The sequence below is a fragment of the Microtus ochrogaster genome, unplaced genomic scaffold (assembly GCF_000317375.1).
Source record: "Microtus ochrogaster isolate Prairie Vole_2 unplaced genomic scaffold, MicOch1.0 UNK7, whole genome shotgun sequence".
Classification (NCBI taxonomy): domain Eukaryota; kingdom Metazoa; phylum Chordata; class Mammalia; order Rodentia; family Cricetidae; genus Microtus; species Microtus ochrogaster.
The window spans coordinates 7,605,355-7,623,867 of NW_004949105.1; the positions used below are offsets into that span (position 1 = coordinate 7,605,355).

At 44.6% G+C, this 18,513-nt stretch overlaps 1 protein-coding gene across 4 annotated transcripts in view; it reads right to left on the reverse strand.

Annotated features, from left to right (window-relative positions):
* Myo16 (myosin XVI) overlaps positions 1 to 18,513 on the reverse strand; it is a 474,821-nt gene that overhangs the window by 306,265 nt on the left and 150,043 nt on the right. For all 4 annotated transcript variants that reach the window (XM_026788802.1, XM_026788803.1, XM_026788804.1 and 1 more), the window contains exon 2: positions 12,957 to 13,220. In XM_026788802.1, coding sequence (XP_026644603.1) covers positions 12,957 to 13,182 — 226 coding nt within the window. In that variant the 5' untranslated portion in view covers positions 13,183 to 13,220. The remainder of the gene's footprint in view (positions 1 to 12,956; positions 13,221 to 18,513) is intronic.

Here is an 18,513-nt window from a genome sequence, read left to right on the forward strand (position 1 = left end):
CCATTCAGGCCTTGAGTGATAGTATAGGTTCCTTCACCCCTAGAAATAATCAAACATAGAGCGTTTCTATTCAAGAGTATTCTCAGTGTATTAGCATGAATGTTGATCTGGCCTGAACTGGTTTGGGGTACACGCTTACTAAGGTAAACTCTGACCACTCTGTAAACATTTAGGGAAAATCCCTCAGTTGCCATTCTATGTCTATACACAACTGGACACACACGTGATTAAAATCAGATGCGTCATGGGAAGAGACGTGTGTAGACCTAACCTGTCAATCAAAGCAGAGACCCACTAAAGCTCCTATAGCCCTAAAGAGTCAAAGCCCTTTCTTCTGTGTGAACGGAAGCCTCAGGTAACAGTCTGGGCCCTTGTGTACTCTCACATCGGTGCCCAGGACAGACACGTGAACAGTGTGCCCGCCATAATCTGCTGTCACTGAGCTCTCAACGGACACCTCTGTTGCTTTTCCCAATCTCTGGGACCCTGATTTTCAGTTCTTTGACTGTGAGATCAAGAAGTTGGAAACACCTGATGGTGGCCCAACCACTGGGACCACAGGGGTGGACAGAAGGCCAAGCCTGTGGCAGGACAGCACGGTCTAAAAGGCTTAGAACCATCAGTGAGCTAAAAGTCAAGCAGGCTAGCCAGGTTGGCTATCAGGTTCATTAGAATGTTACCATATTAAATCCTGGAGCCTTGGTCCAATGAGAGACATCATTAATAAAGAGTCCATGGTGAGGCCCACACCTATGGTCCAGCTTCCCACACAAATGCACTCAGTGCAGCAGACAAAGAGCCTTTTCCTGCATTGGGCGTCGTTTACCCTTAGTAAAATGCACAAATCTTAAATGCACATTTGATTAATTTGTGCTTGTGAACAGACCCGAGTAACCCTCCCTGAGCTCACAGTAACACACTACCCATCATTTCAGACAGCTTTCACTTGGCCTCTTGCAGAGAGCAACGCAGCTCTCACCCGTACGACCAGAGAATCAACATCAATTAATTCTGCCCAGAATCAAAGAACACAGATCATCATGTCAAATAAAATAAGCCGAACTCAGAAGATAGACGTTACATGTTTTCACTGTAGCTGAACCTCAGTGATCCTCCTGCCTCTGGCTTCCAAGGGCTGAGATGACAGCCTGTGCCACTACAGCCAGCTCTACAGTCCCCAAACCATAGATACTCTGTGTGTGTGTGTGTGTGTGTGTGTGTGTGTGTGTGTGTGTATCATCATCATCATGTCTCACAGACTGTGCTCACAGAGCATTTAATAATCCTGTTTGCATGACTCTTGTACTTTTTAGGAATTCTGACATATTTATAGGGTGATTCATAGCTTTCTTACTCATAGAATATCCACTGTTTGCTGATGCCAAAAACCATACACGGAGCCTTCAGAATGACAAGTGAGCACAGACTGTGTGCAGAGGTGGACTCTGCTTCCCCAGGAAGGGCTCCATGGAGTCTTTCCACGCCTGTGTGAGTCCTCAGGGCTTCCACACAGAGGCAAAGGAACCAGAGCTACCATTATGTCTGTCCCCAGTGTCCCAGGGCACTGCTGCAGGCACCATCTGTCTTCCTGTATCTCAGTCCAAGCCACACTGCTCTTTTCATCCTCAGACACATGCCCTGTTCAGCACTGATAACTGCTGTTTCCAGAGATGCTCACGCAGAAGGGCAGGCACCAGTGACACAATGAGAAAGAGAAAAATGGAGCCCTCGGGACACTGTCAACTCCAATTTCCATATAAGCCAGAAGTTTCCTTTCTTCACGGAATCCTTCCACAGCCAGAGGGAAAAGTCTATCTATCAATGATCAATGCCGGGTCTTCCTAGGGGAGAGCCCCCAGCAGGGCAGACCAGCAGGGTTTTATGCTGGGTTTCACATGCTTCATTTTTCATCAACTTGCTTCCTGCAGCCTCTTAGCTGATCTTTAAGATCTGACGTTCTGTGAGCCACACGGGTGAGGGAGATGAATACCAAACACCTCAGTCCATCTCAGACCCGCATAGGACAGTTTTGTCTCATGAAAAGTCAAGAAAATACTGGAACCAGGATGCGTGCATGGAGCCACTCATCCAGCTGTACGTGCTACAGAGACAGCTTCTTCTTCCAGTGGCCAAGACTGACTTAGCTTCAGTGCCCTTCACCTTTAAATTCTCCTACCAACTGTCAAGGGAAGGTCAGATGTGTCAGAGCTTGCTGCAGTGAGTTGGGCTTTTTGGAGATCCCAAAATGTTATTGGAAATGTTGCCTTCAGATCAACTGAGAGTCACCCCCAGAGTCCTTCACAGAGGTGACATCTGAATCAAGGCCCCGTCCTATGCAGGTTGCTGGAAGCTCAGATAGGACAGCTCTAACAGCCTCAGCTCTTTCCTCTCAGGTTTTTCTGCTCATCAAAGGCCTCAGCAACGGCCAGAGCACAGTATGAAAGTCAGCATGTATCAGCTCAATGGACTGGCTAGACAGAAATCAGAGTAGCTACCCAAGCTGCGGGGATGGCTGGACGAGCAGTCATCTGTGCTTAGGAAATAAAGACAAACCCATCTTTATTTTAAAACTGAGTAGTTGTGAAACAAATCTGCTCCCCCAGAGTAAAATGGTTTGACCTCTCATGCCCTGCATGCTTGGGCTTCTCTCTGTCTCTGCCTGTCTTCCTTTTCCACTTTGACTTTATACAGGCTACTTACCCTCGTTACAACATTCCTTTCTGCTACTTCAAACATGAAGAGCTTTAGAGATGGCTCAGTAGTTACTAGGACTTGCTGTCCAACCCGGGGCCTGCCTCCAGCTCTCAGAGACGCATAAACCAGGCATCCCACCGACAGCCTTAATTCTGCCTCTGAGGGATCTGATGCCTGTTTTTGGCCTCTGCGTGTCCCCACATACATGCACACAGGAAATACACATACATGTATATAAATAAAAAACACATCACAAGTCATAGATGCCTCAGTGGATAAAGGCAACTATAGTCAAGCTTCACAACCCGAGTTTGATCGCTGGGACCCATCTACATGAACACATGCGCACATAAATAAATAAATGTAATAAAAAGAATACAGTGGGCAAACTTGGCAGACAACTTACAAAACAACCCTTTACATAAGGAATAACCAAAGTAGCAATGAGAAACTTTTATGAAACTCCTGCTTATTTATATTACATCAGTATTTATTCTGCTCACGTGGAAACACATAGGTGAGTCTAGCGGTTACATGAGGCAGAGAAGATGAGAGACTTTATCCACGGTCACTGAATCCATCACTGTGTTTAAACAAGTCAGCTCCTAGGAGCACAGCAAGGGTTAGTGTTCTGCTGACAGAGGCTGGCTCACGACTCATACGCCTGCTCAGGGTCATCAGAGCATAAGTAAGAAATTTTAACCTGAGGGATCCAGAAACAAGTAGATCTTAATTGAACGTCCTCCTCCAGATCTTCCCAGATACATGACTTTTCAAGGTGGTATGGAATATATTATGTGTTAAATGTTGTTTTCTTTTTGAAACACAGAAGTATCCAGGGAAGATTTTCTTTCGGAAACCTGATAAATCATAACCACGTGACTTCTTTATTATTTGGAGGCAGGTCGTATGAGCATCCTGCCACGCACGTGTCTGTAGTTAGCTAAGGTGAACTTCAGGAAACAAATGGGGCCGGAGGTCTGGCTCATCGGTTCAGACCAATTGCTGCTCTTTTAAGGACCCAAGTTCGATTCCCAGCACCCACATCACACAGCTCACAATCGCCTGTAATTCCAGTACCAGAGGATCTAAGCCTTCTTCTGGCATCTGCAGGCATTCACACACACATATGTACAAATCCACAAAATCCACACACATACAAACACATACTTGAAATTAAAAATTAAAGGACTATACAATGGCTTCTTTGACTCCCCATGGGAGGTCTCAACCTCTCTGAGGAGTAGAAGGAGGTGGGGAGAACCTTGGGGAGAAGGAGGACAGGAGAGAGACAGAACTGGGATTGGTATATAAAATAAGGTTGATTTAAAAATTAAAAAATACATATATACAAAAGTAGTACTCTGCCTTCTGTAAATCAACCAATATCTGAACACAAAGGTCTTGTTTTCTCCATTTTCCTCTCTCCTCTCCCTCCCTCCCTCCATCCACCTTCTGTCCTGGCTATGCTAGGGAGCTGACCACTGAGGTGCAGCCCTGACCTTTAGATGTCTTTTAAAGCCACATTTACAAACCCAGCTGTAACTTTGTTGGGGCCATGTTGTGCCCTAAATCCCCCTCCTCCTGAGCCCAACTTCTCCTGTATTTGGCAGCCAGATGGTGACATATTAGGGTGTAGAGTACCCCGGAAAACTCATCAAAATCACAAAAGTCAAGTCAAGTGTCAGAGACTGAGCTGTTTCCTAATTAGCTCCTAACCCAGTCCTATTTGTTAAATTCCACTTCATGTTTCCTCCATAGAGAACTCATTATCATCCATTTGCTCCAACAAGATCAATGCTTTAATGACCATTGAAACAACACCTCTGTTGCCCACCACGGCAGAGGTCACTGTCTGTGCTTTTGAACCTCAGATAGCGACCTTAGAGGAAGCTTGGTTTTCCTTCTAGAATACAAGCTTATACTGCCAAGTCAGCAAACTATTTCCAGATCCTAATCACCTAGGCAGGCTTATGAAAAAAATAATTTGTAATAAAAATGTATCTGGGCTTTCCATGTACAGCAGAATGTGGGTAAGCCTCCAACTAAGAAAAGATAATAGTTTAGGCTTTTATTGGATCAGAAAGACTTAGCAGCGATGAAGTCTATAATGCATTGGGAACTCCAGGCTAGACTACAGCTGACTGTCAAGATACACAGCAGGCCGGGAGATTAAGGGATTAGAGAAGGAGATGAGCCACATCCCTGTGGGATTAAAGGACGGAGACGATGTCGGGGAAGCGGGGAGATAGAGAGATAAGAGACAGGGAAATAAAAAATGGCAGAGCGGGTGGACGAATGATGGACCCAGGAGACAGACCCGAACTAGAGAGGCAGGAGTGGCTGCCCCGTCTGTCCGCAAGTCCCTCCTGAAAATAGGTCAGGGAGAGACTTTGAAGATGAGGCACTCGGGGTACAGATGCCCAGATGTATGCGGTATGGAACATAAAGAGAGAGAGGGGAAGGGAAGAGAGAGGGAAGGAGAGAAGGACGGAGAGAGAGAGGGAGAGAGGGAGGGAGAGAGGGAGGGAGAGAGGGAGGGAGGGGGGAAAAAGAGTCCACCAGATTATCCTATAGGAAAACCTGTGGGCCACTTTCTTGATTAACAACTGATGTGGTGGGACCCAGTCCACTGTGGGCAGTGCCATGCTGGGTTGGTGGTCCTAAAAGCAGGCTAAACATGTCACATGGAGCAAGCCACAGACAGCACTCCACCATGCCTGTTTGGGTCCCTGCCTGGCTTCCATGATAATGACTGTAACTGGTTAGTCAAATTGACCCTCTTCTAAGTTACCTTTGGTCATGATGCATTATTACAATAGACACCTAACTAAGACAATCCATAACTTCTTTAGTGAGGTAGCCAAATCTCTACCAGCAGAGCCCTCAGTAGGTGACACAGTGCTGACGTTGGACTACAGTCTCATTATACCCTAAGCAGAGGGTCCAGCTATGTCTGGCTAGATGCCTGTCCTATAAATATTGTGCTTTAATAAATGCATCTAAGGCACATTGTATTTTACAGAAACACAGGTGAGGCTCTCCGGCCCCATTGTCAGTGTTGGATGAAGAATCCAACACACAGTCCAGCACTTTCTACACGGCCATTCTCTCACTGGGCCTCTGTGGTCCCCTCTCTCCCCAGGACTGGACTTGCTGGCTGAGGAGACACCAGCTTCCCACCAGTACCGTCTTCCCTCTGTTAGGTCTGTCCCCTTTTATATCCCGGTCTCTACATTTGTTCTGTTGTTAATAAGAAAATAGGAATTAAGTGATTTTTCCCCAAGTTCAGCACAGTAATTCCTGACAATGAAAATTAATCGAATTCTTATGACATGTGATAATTGAAAAGATAATAAAAGCTGGTGATTTGCTTTGAGATCCCTTTGGCAATCCAAATAAAATGGCTCATTTTAATCACAATGGCACAGGATCATGATAAAAATCTTGGCTTCTTTTAAAAAGCTTAATTTGGTAAGTAGGGATGACCCCAGAAAATCTGCTTATCTCATTTAGTCTGCTATTTATGATTTTATTACACTTCTTCACTTAGTCTCTCTGTGTGTGAAGGTGTGTGGGGGTGCATGAGTGTGTATGTGTGTAGATATGCCACGGTGTGTGTGAAGATGTAAGATCAACTTGCCAAGGTTCAGTCTCTTCTACTGTGTGGGTGCTGGGGGCTGAACTAGGGTCGTAAGTTCTGGTGGTGAATAACCTCTACTCTGAACCACAAAACAAGCATACGCATAAAGTACTGAAAGGTAAATATGAGCATATTGATATAACTACATTTACAATTAGTTAATATACTTGAAGGATTTATCCAGTAAAATTTAATGTCTATAATGTATTCTTGAAGCTTCTTCATGATAAAAAAATATTGTATCATAAACAATTTTAAAAAATGTCAAAGCACCAAGTTCTTTTCATGTAGCAGGTTTGAAGTTCATGTGAATTTTAAAATAAATTTCACTTTGATATCAAATGTTATAGTGATACATGCTCTGAAAGTTTATAATCTGATGATTGTTTTGTCCTATCTTCCTCTGAATATATATGGATTGTAATAACATGGTCTCTGCAAATCTTTGATAGTTTGGTACTAGGAAAGCCCAGCATCTAGAGTCCCAGTCTTCACCACAGACTCATCTGCACTACTGTCTCCAGGTAACTGGTAGGAAAGTTCAAGTGCAAGGATACAACAGCAATGTCACTAAGTTACATCAGCATGTCATGTAAAGCTGTAGGTCACACTGTGCTCTCCATGGTTACATCAACATGTCATGTAAAGCTATAGCTCATACTACGCTCTCATGGCAGGTGTGTTTAGTAAATAATGCCTCATAAAGGGCTTTAATAATAAAATGATAAAGGAGCTATGCTGTGACCTGCAGGGAAAGCTCGATAGAAAAGCAGGTGGCGTCCCCAGGATGTGGCTCTGCCCCAATCCACTGCTGGTGCAGACTGATGATGAACCCACAGGAGACCTGTCCCTTGGCTTTTCTGAAAATGTGCAGCAGTTCCATCTTAGCCTATGCACGGTCTCTGTGGCACAGATGATGGGGTATCAGGAGGGATGTTAAAGACTCATCAATCCAGCGATGCACGAAAATTATCTACTATAATAGTTCAGTTGTCACTCATAGTTACGAGCCTCAAATTCACACTCACAGTACCTAGGATGTAGGCACCGCTTACTACCCCAGAACAACCTGAGGTATCAGAATTTTGGTTAATCTTCATGGCATGTTCACCATCTCCCAAGGCATCCTGCACAGAGTGCATGAAATTGCTTCCTTACATGGAGCTAAATTGTGTTCCTCTGTAATTTCCAGGCCTGGTCTTTTCTTACACACCAGATCACATGTTGATCAAATGTGAGACCCAGTAGGAAGCTCGGCAATACAGCCAATGATGTCTTATTCTGTTTTCTGTTGCTAACATAATACTGGAGGCAAGACAAGTCATTTAAAAAGAGGGTCACAAGCACAACATTTTTGTAAGCCATAAGTCCACAAAGGCCCTAATGGATAATATTGCAATGTCAGAAGGTCACACAGGAGTGAACACCACAGGACAGACAAACCAGGATGCTAGAGATGGGAACAAGATGTATTTGCCCTTTTCCTACAGCCTGTGTTCATGGGAACTGACCCAGTCCTTCAGGATCTAGCCGCCTACACAGCACCATCCTCCTCAAAGTCTGGCGAGTCTCCTCTACAGGTTCAGAATTGTAAGTGACCCTGTAGGAGAGGGCAGGAGTGTGAAAGATGAAATGGGAACTTGTGGCAGAATATTTGTTTAACTATGTAAAGATGGGTTGCATTTGTTTAACTATGCTAAGATGTGTTGTATTGGTTTAATTATACAAAGATGTGTTGCTGTTTTCCCTTGCCTGCCTAAGGCACCTGATTGGTCTAATTAAAAAGGTGAATGGCCAATAGTGAGCAAGGAGGTATAGATGGGACTTCCAGGCAGGTAGAGTAAGTAGGAGGAGGAAGTTAGGCTCAGGGAAGAAAGAAAAAGAGATGACAAGAAGATGCCAGGGGCCGGCCAGCCATGGAGGAAGCAGGAAAGAACACACGGAATGAAAGAAAGGTAAAAGCCGAGAGGCAAAGCATGCATGGCTAGTCACTGGTTAAATTAAGTTAAAAGAGTTAGGGGGATAAACCTAAGCTAAGGCCAAGCAATTCATAACCAATAGGAAGTCTCATGTTTTTATTTGGGAGCTGGTTGGTGACCCAAAGAAAATTCTAACTATACAAACTGAGAACAGAGTAACTTGAATCCTCTCAGGGAATCCAATTTGCTAGAACAAGATGGCAAGAATAATTTGATATTATCTTCCAACACATTTTATGTTAAAACTCTAACTCTGGAGGAGGGAATACAGGTTACATGAGAACATTAAGAGTAGCTCCCAAGTCCAGTCTGACAGCTGTCCTTATTGGAAGGGACAAGTCACCAAGCAGGAAATCCCTGGTGAGAGCTAGTCCGCTAGTCCATGAATCTGGGACCTCTAAGTTCCAGAGTCAAAGGAAGTCATGATGCTTCTGTGTAAGCGTCCCAGACTGTGGTGTTTCGTCATGTCTGTCTAAGTGAACCACAGGTGCTGTGGGTTACAGAATACAGAATGGGAGAGAAGTGTCCTGCCCAGACAAGAGAGCAGGAAGCATCGGGGACACCTGCAGAGATCTGAGGCGAGCAAGCCCAGTGAGGAGAGCCAAGCCAAAACCAAGAAACGGCCAATGAGGTCAATGCTGTTTGAAGACAAATTAAATGGAGTATAAAATATTTCCACGGGGCTTGAGAGATGGTTAAGGGGCATTAGATGTGAGTGCACAAAGGCCAGATTTTAACTCCTAATATCTATGGAGCAAGCCAGGAGCCCCGCAGACCCCTGAAGACTCCATTCCCCAGGGATCCAACGCTCCCTCCTGCATGTGCACAGGCGTATCAACACACATAGGAATGCACAACCAAGCAAATGAATAGGCAACAGAATGATTGACAATTTTCCTGAACTTAGCAACAAGTCTGGCACAGGTGGAACTCTAAAGACAAATCCTGAAAGAAGATCACTCTGGGGGCAGGGGTAAAAGGAGGAACCATAAGTACTTGACTTAAGGGGCTTTCTGGGTGTGTGGGGGCAATAAGAGGCAAGGCCGCATGGCTCTGCTTTCTTGTTACTTCAGAAAACACAACCCTTGCCACCATGGACATGGACTTAGACCTTGAATCATGCAGAGCTAAGGCAATGACGGTTGGGGAGGGCAGGTTTAACGCTGCAGGCAGGTGCTGCTTCAGACGTAAGCACTTACACAGTTCCACCCCTAGAAACCCCTCGTATACAGACACAGCCCAGGACACGCTCTGCCAATATATCCCAGCCTGCATATCCTGCACACACTGCATGGTTTCTCTGATCTTACAAATGGCACACCTCTGCCCTTCATGGAAAACATCTCATTTCTGCATGTCCTACAGGCCCTGGCAAAGGCCAACGCCGTCTGCGGGTTGGCGGCTGAGCATGTCAGTCACCCGGCACTGCTGGCCTCTGACAGACTGAGCCTCTTGCCACAGATAGCCAGTCACCTTTCTTCCTTTTCAGGTAGACTATTTTAGCACGATGAATCCTAACCTCTATGCTTACCTACTTGCAGGCAACACCATCTGAAACCTGATGGATCTGGTTTGAACGAGTGTGACAATTCAACTAAAGTATTCGCTTTTTTCCCATTTCAATGAAAACATAATCTGAGTGTGAGAAGTATTAGCTATCAGAGATGTCAGCTCTACCATTAGTTACAACTACAGGTTTTACATGAGACAAGGGACAAACCAGGCCACTGCCACCTTGAGAACAGCGATGGAGCAATTGAGAAGGAATCAGCACAGGCTGCCCTGGCGCATGTTTTTATCAACACCAGTGTATGGGTGGGAAGTGCTCTAACAGGAAAAACCTGGTTCTGGAACCCAGATCTTGAGGGCTGTACTTGATCTTAGCTGTGTTGTTTACAGACTCTTCTTCCTGAGAGACTTAGGTTTAACTAACATGAAATTCTCACATACTGGATATTTGGGGTTTGAAGAAAACAGAAAGGATCAGCCCGCCTTTAAGGAGAGAATGGGAGAGAACATTCTCCATGAGGAGCCATTGTCATGGGCTGTGGTGTTCATTGTCCACGTTCCAGAGTGGGCAGCACGCTGGAGCTGCGTGGGCTGACAGCATTCCCAGTGTGAAGGTCGTCCCTTTGCGAGCTCTCAAACGTGCACTGGCAGCCTTTAGCTCAGCCCAGGACTCTATGCTGCAAGGCGGAGACACAGAACAACAGCCTGCCCTCCAGAGTTCCTTCTCTGTGTGAGTGACTGTGTCAGAGCCCCGTGCTTCTGTGTGGACAGCATTCACACCCATGCCAATCACAGCCAGGCTGGGCAGCTGGTGGATCTACAAAGCTCTGTCCACGGGGCTGCGATGCTTTCTGATAACAGGCACCAGCTGCTACATAATTGAAGGTGCCCAATCACGAGATATAAAACCGTGAGAAGTCGGAGATTAAGGGCATTTGCATTCTGATAGGTTCTGCGTGAAGTCATCTGACTTGGGCTGGCTCTGCTACCTGCCCACGACTTTCCTTGGAAGATGCTCCACACAGCTCGCCTTTCAGCGTCCTGGGATCTTCACTACGGTTTAGATGTCACTCTGACAGTTCCATACATTGCCCTTTCTGGATCTACCTACAGGAATGCCAATCTTACCACACGGTGTTTGCTTCCTACCCCAGCTTCAGCTATCGCTAGAATTTTGGGTAGGAGTCTCCACGGCCAGGTATTTCTTGCATTTTTTCCATTTCTGTAACCTCCCCCTTCTACACACACACATGGATGACACCAGGTCTTACACAAGCTGAGTATGGAGCTCAGTCCCCAGCAGACCATGACTTCATTGGCCTCTGAGTGTCGGGCAGCTGAGCACGCTGCAATGAATCCTGGGAAACTACCTCCTAGAAGGCTTCACAAGCAGGGAGCCTAGAGGAACTGATATTTTAAGGGAGAGTTTCCAGAGCCTCTCATCTCCTTGCAGTCATGATGGGCAGGATCCTGGGTACCACAGCGATGCCCCCAGGGACTGTTCCTAGTACCGTGAAGAGTAGTGGCTTCTTTTATTGGTGTTGCTCTTTATGAAACCAAGCCTTCCTCAGCCCCTTCTTTGTACAGGCTTTTCTGACCAAATTTCAGTTTTGAATCTTTTGATTGTGCTTTTCGTTTCCAATTCTCACTTAAAAGCAGGCTAAAAGCAGAGAGAACCTATGTCATAGCCTCAAGACTAAATGCCTTTGGTGTTTCTTCTCATAGATAAATTAGCCATTTATCCTTAAACATAGCCTGCCACAAAGTCTCAGGACATGGAAAAAATACAGGCATGTTCTTCATGAAAATTAGCATATCTGGCCTCCACCCAAGTCGGAAGAGTGCCTTTATATCCACCTAAAATCTAATCAAAATAAATTTTAATGCCAATATTTCTGTTGGCATTCTGGCCTTCTGAGTTCTCATCAGAATTGTCTATCAAATTCATCTCAATATTCCAGGGTTTCTTTGATCCCCACAAGGCATAATTCCTGCGACTTTACTCTTTCTAGCTAGGCCCCACCTCCTGAAGGTTTCACCCTCAGGAGACCAAGCATCAAATATACTCCCCTGATGGGAGAAAGGTCACATTCTGTCATGACACACTCCCAGGAAGGGGGAATTTCTCTCACACTAACACTTTGAAAAGTAGATTGCAAAAGTCACAAAAAAAGCAGAAAGGAAACTCATGCATAAAATTACGTGAGCAGTGATGAAATTAATCGTGCAAAGACAAAAGGATTTCAATAGGCATGCTTAAGAAGTTTCCATACCATAACCCAGGATTTTAAAAGGTGTCAAAGCCTTCTTGAACAAAAGGACCAAATCTGGCTGGACCACCATCCCAGGCATCAAGGCTGATGACAAAGCTTCACAGAAGACGGCATGCCACAGAATGATGGCATGAAATAGACATGGAGATTAACGGGGTGGGGCAGAGATCCCCCAAATAGACTCATAACTCACGACCAACTGGGAAAGCGCTGTCTGCACACACAATGCAGGCAAACTGGACGCCAACATGCTTCTGGAATGCCGAAACTCCACTCCGTCCCGAAACAAAATCAGAATTTCACAAAAACAAGCTTAAAATGAATGAAAGACCCATAGGGGATGAAACCCACAGGTTGAGAACCACTCATCTAAGACCACAAGTCTGTAGATAAAAGTATGCGGTTAACAATTAGAGTATTTTTAAGCCAGTTAGTGGAGGCACATGCCTTTAATCCCAGCACTCAGGAGGCAGAGGCAGGTGGATCTCTGTGAGTTTGAGACCAGCCTGGTCTACAGGAGCTAGTTCCAGGACAGGCTCCAAAGCTACAGAGCAAACCTGTCTCGAAAAACCAAAAAATAAAAATAAAAATAAAAAAAAATTAGAGTATGTAACTATAAAAGAAGTCGCTTGCCTTTCAGATACTTAATTCTCTTTCAGGCAATATGTACATATTTCACCAAAATTTTACTTTTTCACATATCAGCGGAGAGACTGATGACTACTCATGCCATATTTTGAAAGGACCACTGGATTTTTTTCTTTAAAGCCATTCTTACCTCCCTAGACAACGACACACAAAAACAGACCACGAGAAGCCCACAAGAAGCCCACGAGAAGCCCCACGGAGAAGGCGTACCCTCTTTGTCATGGTGGTGGATGATGGCGTCCTGAATCATGTCAGCAAGGCTGAAGCGGACCCTCTGGTTCTTCCCGGGCTTGGTTCTCCTCAGGAGCCCTTCCTGCTTCCGGAACACTTTCTCTCGCTCATAGTATGCTTTGATTTGCTCACAGCGCATGCGCTTCACCAGCCGCTGACGCTGGCCCAGGGGAAGGGACTCCAGCAAGCACTGGTCAATTTCCATCTCATGGGATCGGAAAACGTTACATAGCTGGTAGCAACCTGAACGAAAGGAGAGAGAAAAGTCACTAGATACGTCCTCACTTGCTGCCAGCTGCGTTGCCCACATTCAGACGCTATAGTGCCCATGGCCATGAGAATTTTATGTTGCTTATTACCATGCCTGATACTATAATGTGCCCCTCATTCCTGATTCTTCAAAATCTGCTGCATTCCTGATTCTGCAATGCCTAATGAATTCCGGATTCTACAATGGCCACTGCATTCCTGATTCAGCAACGTCAACTGTATTCCCTGATTTTGCAACATTCACTGAATTTCTGATTCTGCAATGTCCCTTGCATTCTTGATTCTGCAATGCCTAATGCATTTTTGATTGTAAAACATCCACTACCCTCCTGATTCTGCAGTGCCCACTTCATTTCTGATTCTGAAATGCTCACTGCATTCGTAATTCTGCAATGTCCCCTGCATTTCTGGTTCTGCAATGTTTCCTGCAGAGCATGAATAACCCACCTTTTCTCCTCTTTGCTTGATGCACAAATGCAGCATGGCCTATTTTTCAAAACAGGAGAAACAGCAGACCAATACTCAATTTCATAGCAATAAAACAAATAACAAAATTAGATACAAATATGAATTTTCCTTATGTAGCTATGAACTCAGTCCATCCTTCACCATGTCTGTAAATCTATATAAAGGGCTCAAGTGTTTAGCCTTTACTCTCAATGGTGAATGAATACTAGGAACCAAACTTGAATTTGGGGACAAAATTTGCTGTGTAGTTACTGTTTCTGTGTCTCCTTCCCTGGGGAATCTTCACACCCACAAACACCAGGTACATTGATATGACTGTGTCCCTGTAACTCTTTCTGAACATCCTAATAAAAATTGGTCTTCCACTGTGTGTCACTCTAGCTGACATAGTGGAACGGGATATGTAGCATACGCTGTCCATCATCATCCCCACTAACTTCTGGATGGCCCCTTTTTTCATGTGACAGGCAGCATTCATTTCTAACAGGCCTAACTATGGTTAAGTAAAAATACAGAGTTGGCATAGAAATGTATTTTTATTGTATCAAAATAATGGACAGAACAGTGGCTATCATCATCATCATCCTGTTAATAGCGTGACCCACGAATTAAATCCTTCATTCTGCAATTTAGAGCAGTCACTTTATTTTTTTCATTATGTCCTACAAAACCGCCCAAAGTACAGGGGACAGCACTGCCTAAACACATTTACCACATGGCTGAAACTCATGACTGAAAGAAAATTATTATATTATGAACTATCAAATCTGGCTCATTTAAGTTAAGTGTCTAACTGTTCTTGTTTTTAAACACACTTTTTTTTTCTCATTTATTGACTTTGAGGACCGGGCTGGACCAAAACCTCCGCCAACACATGTGTATACAAACAATGGTCTGGAGCTGGAGAGATGGCTCAGAGGGTAAGAGCACTGATTGCTCTTCCAGAGGTCCCGAGTTCAACTCCCCCAATCAGTGAGGGTGGTTGTGTGTTGCCATGGCATGTATGTAGCAGCCAGAGGGCCGTTTGATGGAGTTCATGCTCTCCTTCCTTCATGTGCGTTCTGGGACCCAATCTGCACTATCAGGCTTGATGCCGTAGTGACTCAAGCCAGATGACCTGAAACCTTTTTTCTTTTTTTAACTTAAAGTTTTAAGACAGGATCTAGTCTAAACTAGCCAGGAACTGTGCTATGTACCCCGAGATGGCCTCATGTTTATGATCCTCCTGTCTCAGCTTTTAGAGTAATAGAGTTACAGGCCCATTACAGTTATATTGTGACCATGCCCAAATAGATGCTCTTTTCTTCATGTATGTGTGCCCAAAGTCTCAAACAAGTGAAAAATGTTCTATACAAGCACAAAATGTGGCTGGTTTTATGCTCCCCGAAGAAAATAAACTCCCATGCACATATGCACTCCCACGCAAACACACTCGCATACACGCACTCACAGGCCCGCACATGCTCACATGCACAAGGCTCTCACACACACTCACTTTGGTATCTGCATCCGTAATTCCTCCCTGGATACTCACTCTTAGCATCCATTGTTACAAAATCAGAGACTTTTTGTGTCTTTTGTTTTGTTTTGTTTTGTTTTTTCCCCCTGAATAGAAAAAGGCAGCGAAACAAAGGAACAAGGAGGATTTCCAAAGACAAGAGCACAATCACGTCTACATCCTCCCCAGCTGTGAGTCTGCAATGAAGACCGGAAGTCTTTAGAGACTGAGATTTCAGCATCTTTGTAATCAAGTTACAGGGATATGCCCTTCCTTACGGAACAACAACAACAAAAAAAAAATAGAAATTACATTTCAGCAAGATGTGCACATTGTGATCTGAGGAGGTCTGGAGATCGAGGCCCACAGCCTCTCTCCTAATTCTTTTCTGAAAGTTGGAGACATGAAATATTTAAATAAGCTTTAAGGGTTTGAATTAAGCTGAAGAAAATCAATGACGTTTTACAACTCACTGTTTTTCAAATGTCTTTCAACTTCAAATTTCTTTTAGCTTATAAATTTATGCACCTAGAGGATATTTCTTGGGCTCCCATCCAATTATTTCCACCTAGTCCAGTAAAGGAATCTGATAAAGGCTTTCTCGTTTTAAGCAGAAATGAAAACGAAACAAACTTGCATAAATTTACCATGCGATCTATATTTCCGCACCTGCTTTGCTCTGAGAATATCTGTTTAATAACTGATTACTTGGTCTTGACATACAGCCGGATGGTACGCACTGAAAATATTTTACACTCTGGCCTTTGTTTCTGGGTGGCAAAAGCCTGAATATTGTTTCCCAGATGTCTGTTCCTAGTTCATCTTTCATGGGAACTAACCTTGCTGGGGTTGTCCTGTGTACTTTGTCCTGTGCTCAGATGTCCCCTACAAAGAGTCCCCAAGCCAAAGCTCTTTTTGAAGACTTGCATGTCACAGAGCATGCTGGCTGGTCAAAGCGGTCAGGGTCAAGCCAGGTCACCCAGCCCAATGACCTGCAGCCCCATAGGTGGGTGTCACCCACGTCATTTCAGACTCACACTCAGCTGCGTCCTGGTTGGGACAGTCCCTCGGAAGTCTACTCCTACAAATCACACAAGAAGGAGCCGATGGCAAGATGCAAGTGCAGAGCCAACAGAGGCTCCGTCTCCTCAGACACTCTCTCTGAAAGGCCTCCTCCGGAGAAGTCAAGTTCTGGAAGGTCAGAGCTCCCTCCTGACAGTCGCTCAGGGTAGGCCCTACCATGGCTCTCGATGCTCCTGATATTATAAATCCCCAGAGTAGACACTGGCTATCAAGATTGGGAGATAGGAACTTTCACTCTGCAGAGTAGATGGGGCTTTGTGGTTAAAACGGTATCCAAGAAGCATGAACTCCTGGCTTCTTCGTGTTGCAGCTCCTGGGGGTTTTCTTGAGATTCTTATGCAATGGAAAAAAAATTTAGACCCTCTGTCTCCAATATACTTGTTTGAGCCCCAAATACCAAATAACCCTAACTCTGAATCTACTTAAATATAGATTCGTCAACATCCTCAACTCCAGTTCAGACTCAGCTCCTGTTCTAACCAGACAAGGTATTTATTTACTAAGCGAACTTTTCAGTGTCCAGGCTGTCCAAGCACAGGGTCTCAGCGTCAGCATTCCCTGATCTTTTAGAAGAAGATATTTTGTCTGAGCCCTAAAGCAACATCTTGTGTGAACAAAGGCTTGTTTCAGATGCTACACCAAAGACATGAGTCTCTACTTCTTCTTCTTCAAGGCTTTTCATTATAACTCAAAACTATATGTTCAAATGTATCATTCTCACAGTTATAAGTAAGAAAGTGTGACTATTTCATCATGTTTCTGAGTCTTAAAAACAAACATTTAAATACTATTTTGATGTAAAATGTTTCTTTCCCTAAACTGGACTGAGACAACATTATAAATCACATTTAATTTTAATTCCTGATGCTTACTCAGTCTTGTCCTAGTATAAATATATTAGGATGAAAATATATTAGGATAAAATAAAATTATAATTTGTGTTTGTCAGAATAGGAAGAGACTTTGAAGTTGAAATGATTCCCATGGCTACTCACATCAATTTGTAGGAACTTTCCAATGAAGAAAGTCTTCAAGCTCAGTTTGCAAACCAAGAGCAGAAGGGCAGAGGGTCAGGAGCAGCGTTTGTGTGCCCAGCAGGAGGGTACTGGTTATCCCGGAGCTTGTTTATTACATGCCCTGTTCCTCATCTCCCAGCCCCGCACTCCCCCAGGCGGACTTGTATAAAACACCAGTTCATCCTCACACTCAATAGTGTGGTGGGGAAGGTTGGTGAAGATTTAAAAGCTTACCCTCTACCGCCCATCCTGCCCACTGAAGGTCTCTGTGAACTTGTGTCTATTCATACTGCCACGCTAGAACACACCTTCTACCTGCTTCCTATTCACAATGTGGAAAGAGCCATTTGCCTCTGACATAGAACAGTCACCTTTCCTGACAGTCTGCCTCCCTTGGAAAACTCCTTTGGCCTGCCCCTCCATGTGGTTCTAGTTCTTACCAGCAGGAAGCTTACCCTGCACAGCTGCCGGTCAGGACTGAAAACTGATGTCAGCTGAGTCCTTCATAACGGCTCAACACTGGGCAGGGGCCAGGACTACCTCTAGGCTGTTGTCCTAGTTCAGACAGGACCCTGCTCTGGGGTCTGACCGATAAAAATAACATTTGGAAGACTTATTTTATGGGCACATCTTGCCTTAAGATCACCCCACTTAGACAAAGACATTTGATAGCAAAGCCCATGTCTTCTGAGATCCAGAGAGAAGCAGACGGAGAAGGGAAAAGAACAATTCTAAAGTTACAGTCTCAGATTACCAGCACCTGCAGTACCTGAAGGCAAAATAACTCAGTTTTAGACTTTCCAGGAATCCAGAGTGGAGAGCCAGTAATTCCGTCCTGTATTTAAGCCACTAGGTATGATTTTCTGTTGATGGACAGATCTAGTGATGTTCCAGGGCACACCCTTCAACTACAGCTGGTCATAGTCACACTCACAGTAGAAGATTTATCTATTTTTATATATTATTTGTTCTGCCTGCCTGCATGCCTGCGTGCATGCATGTATGTATTGCAGCACATGTATGCAGTGCCCACAAAAGCCAGAAGAAGGAATCAGAACCCCTGAAGCTGGAGTTACAGACAGTGGTGAGCTGCCATGCGGTGCTAGGATTCCAACCGAATCCTCTGAAAAAGCAGCCAATGCTCTCAACCACTGGAGCATCTCTCCAGCTCCCTCCCTCTCTCTTTTTAAAATGACATGCT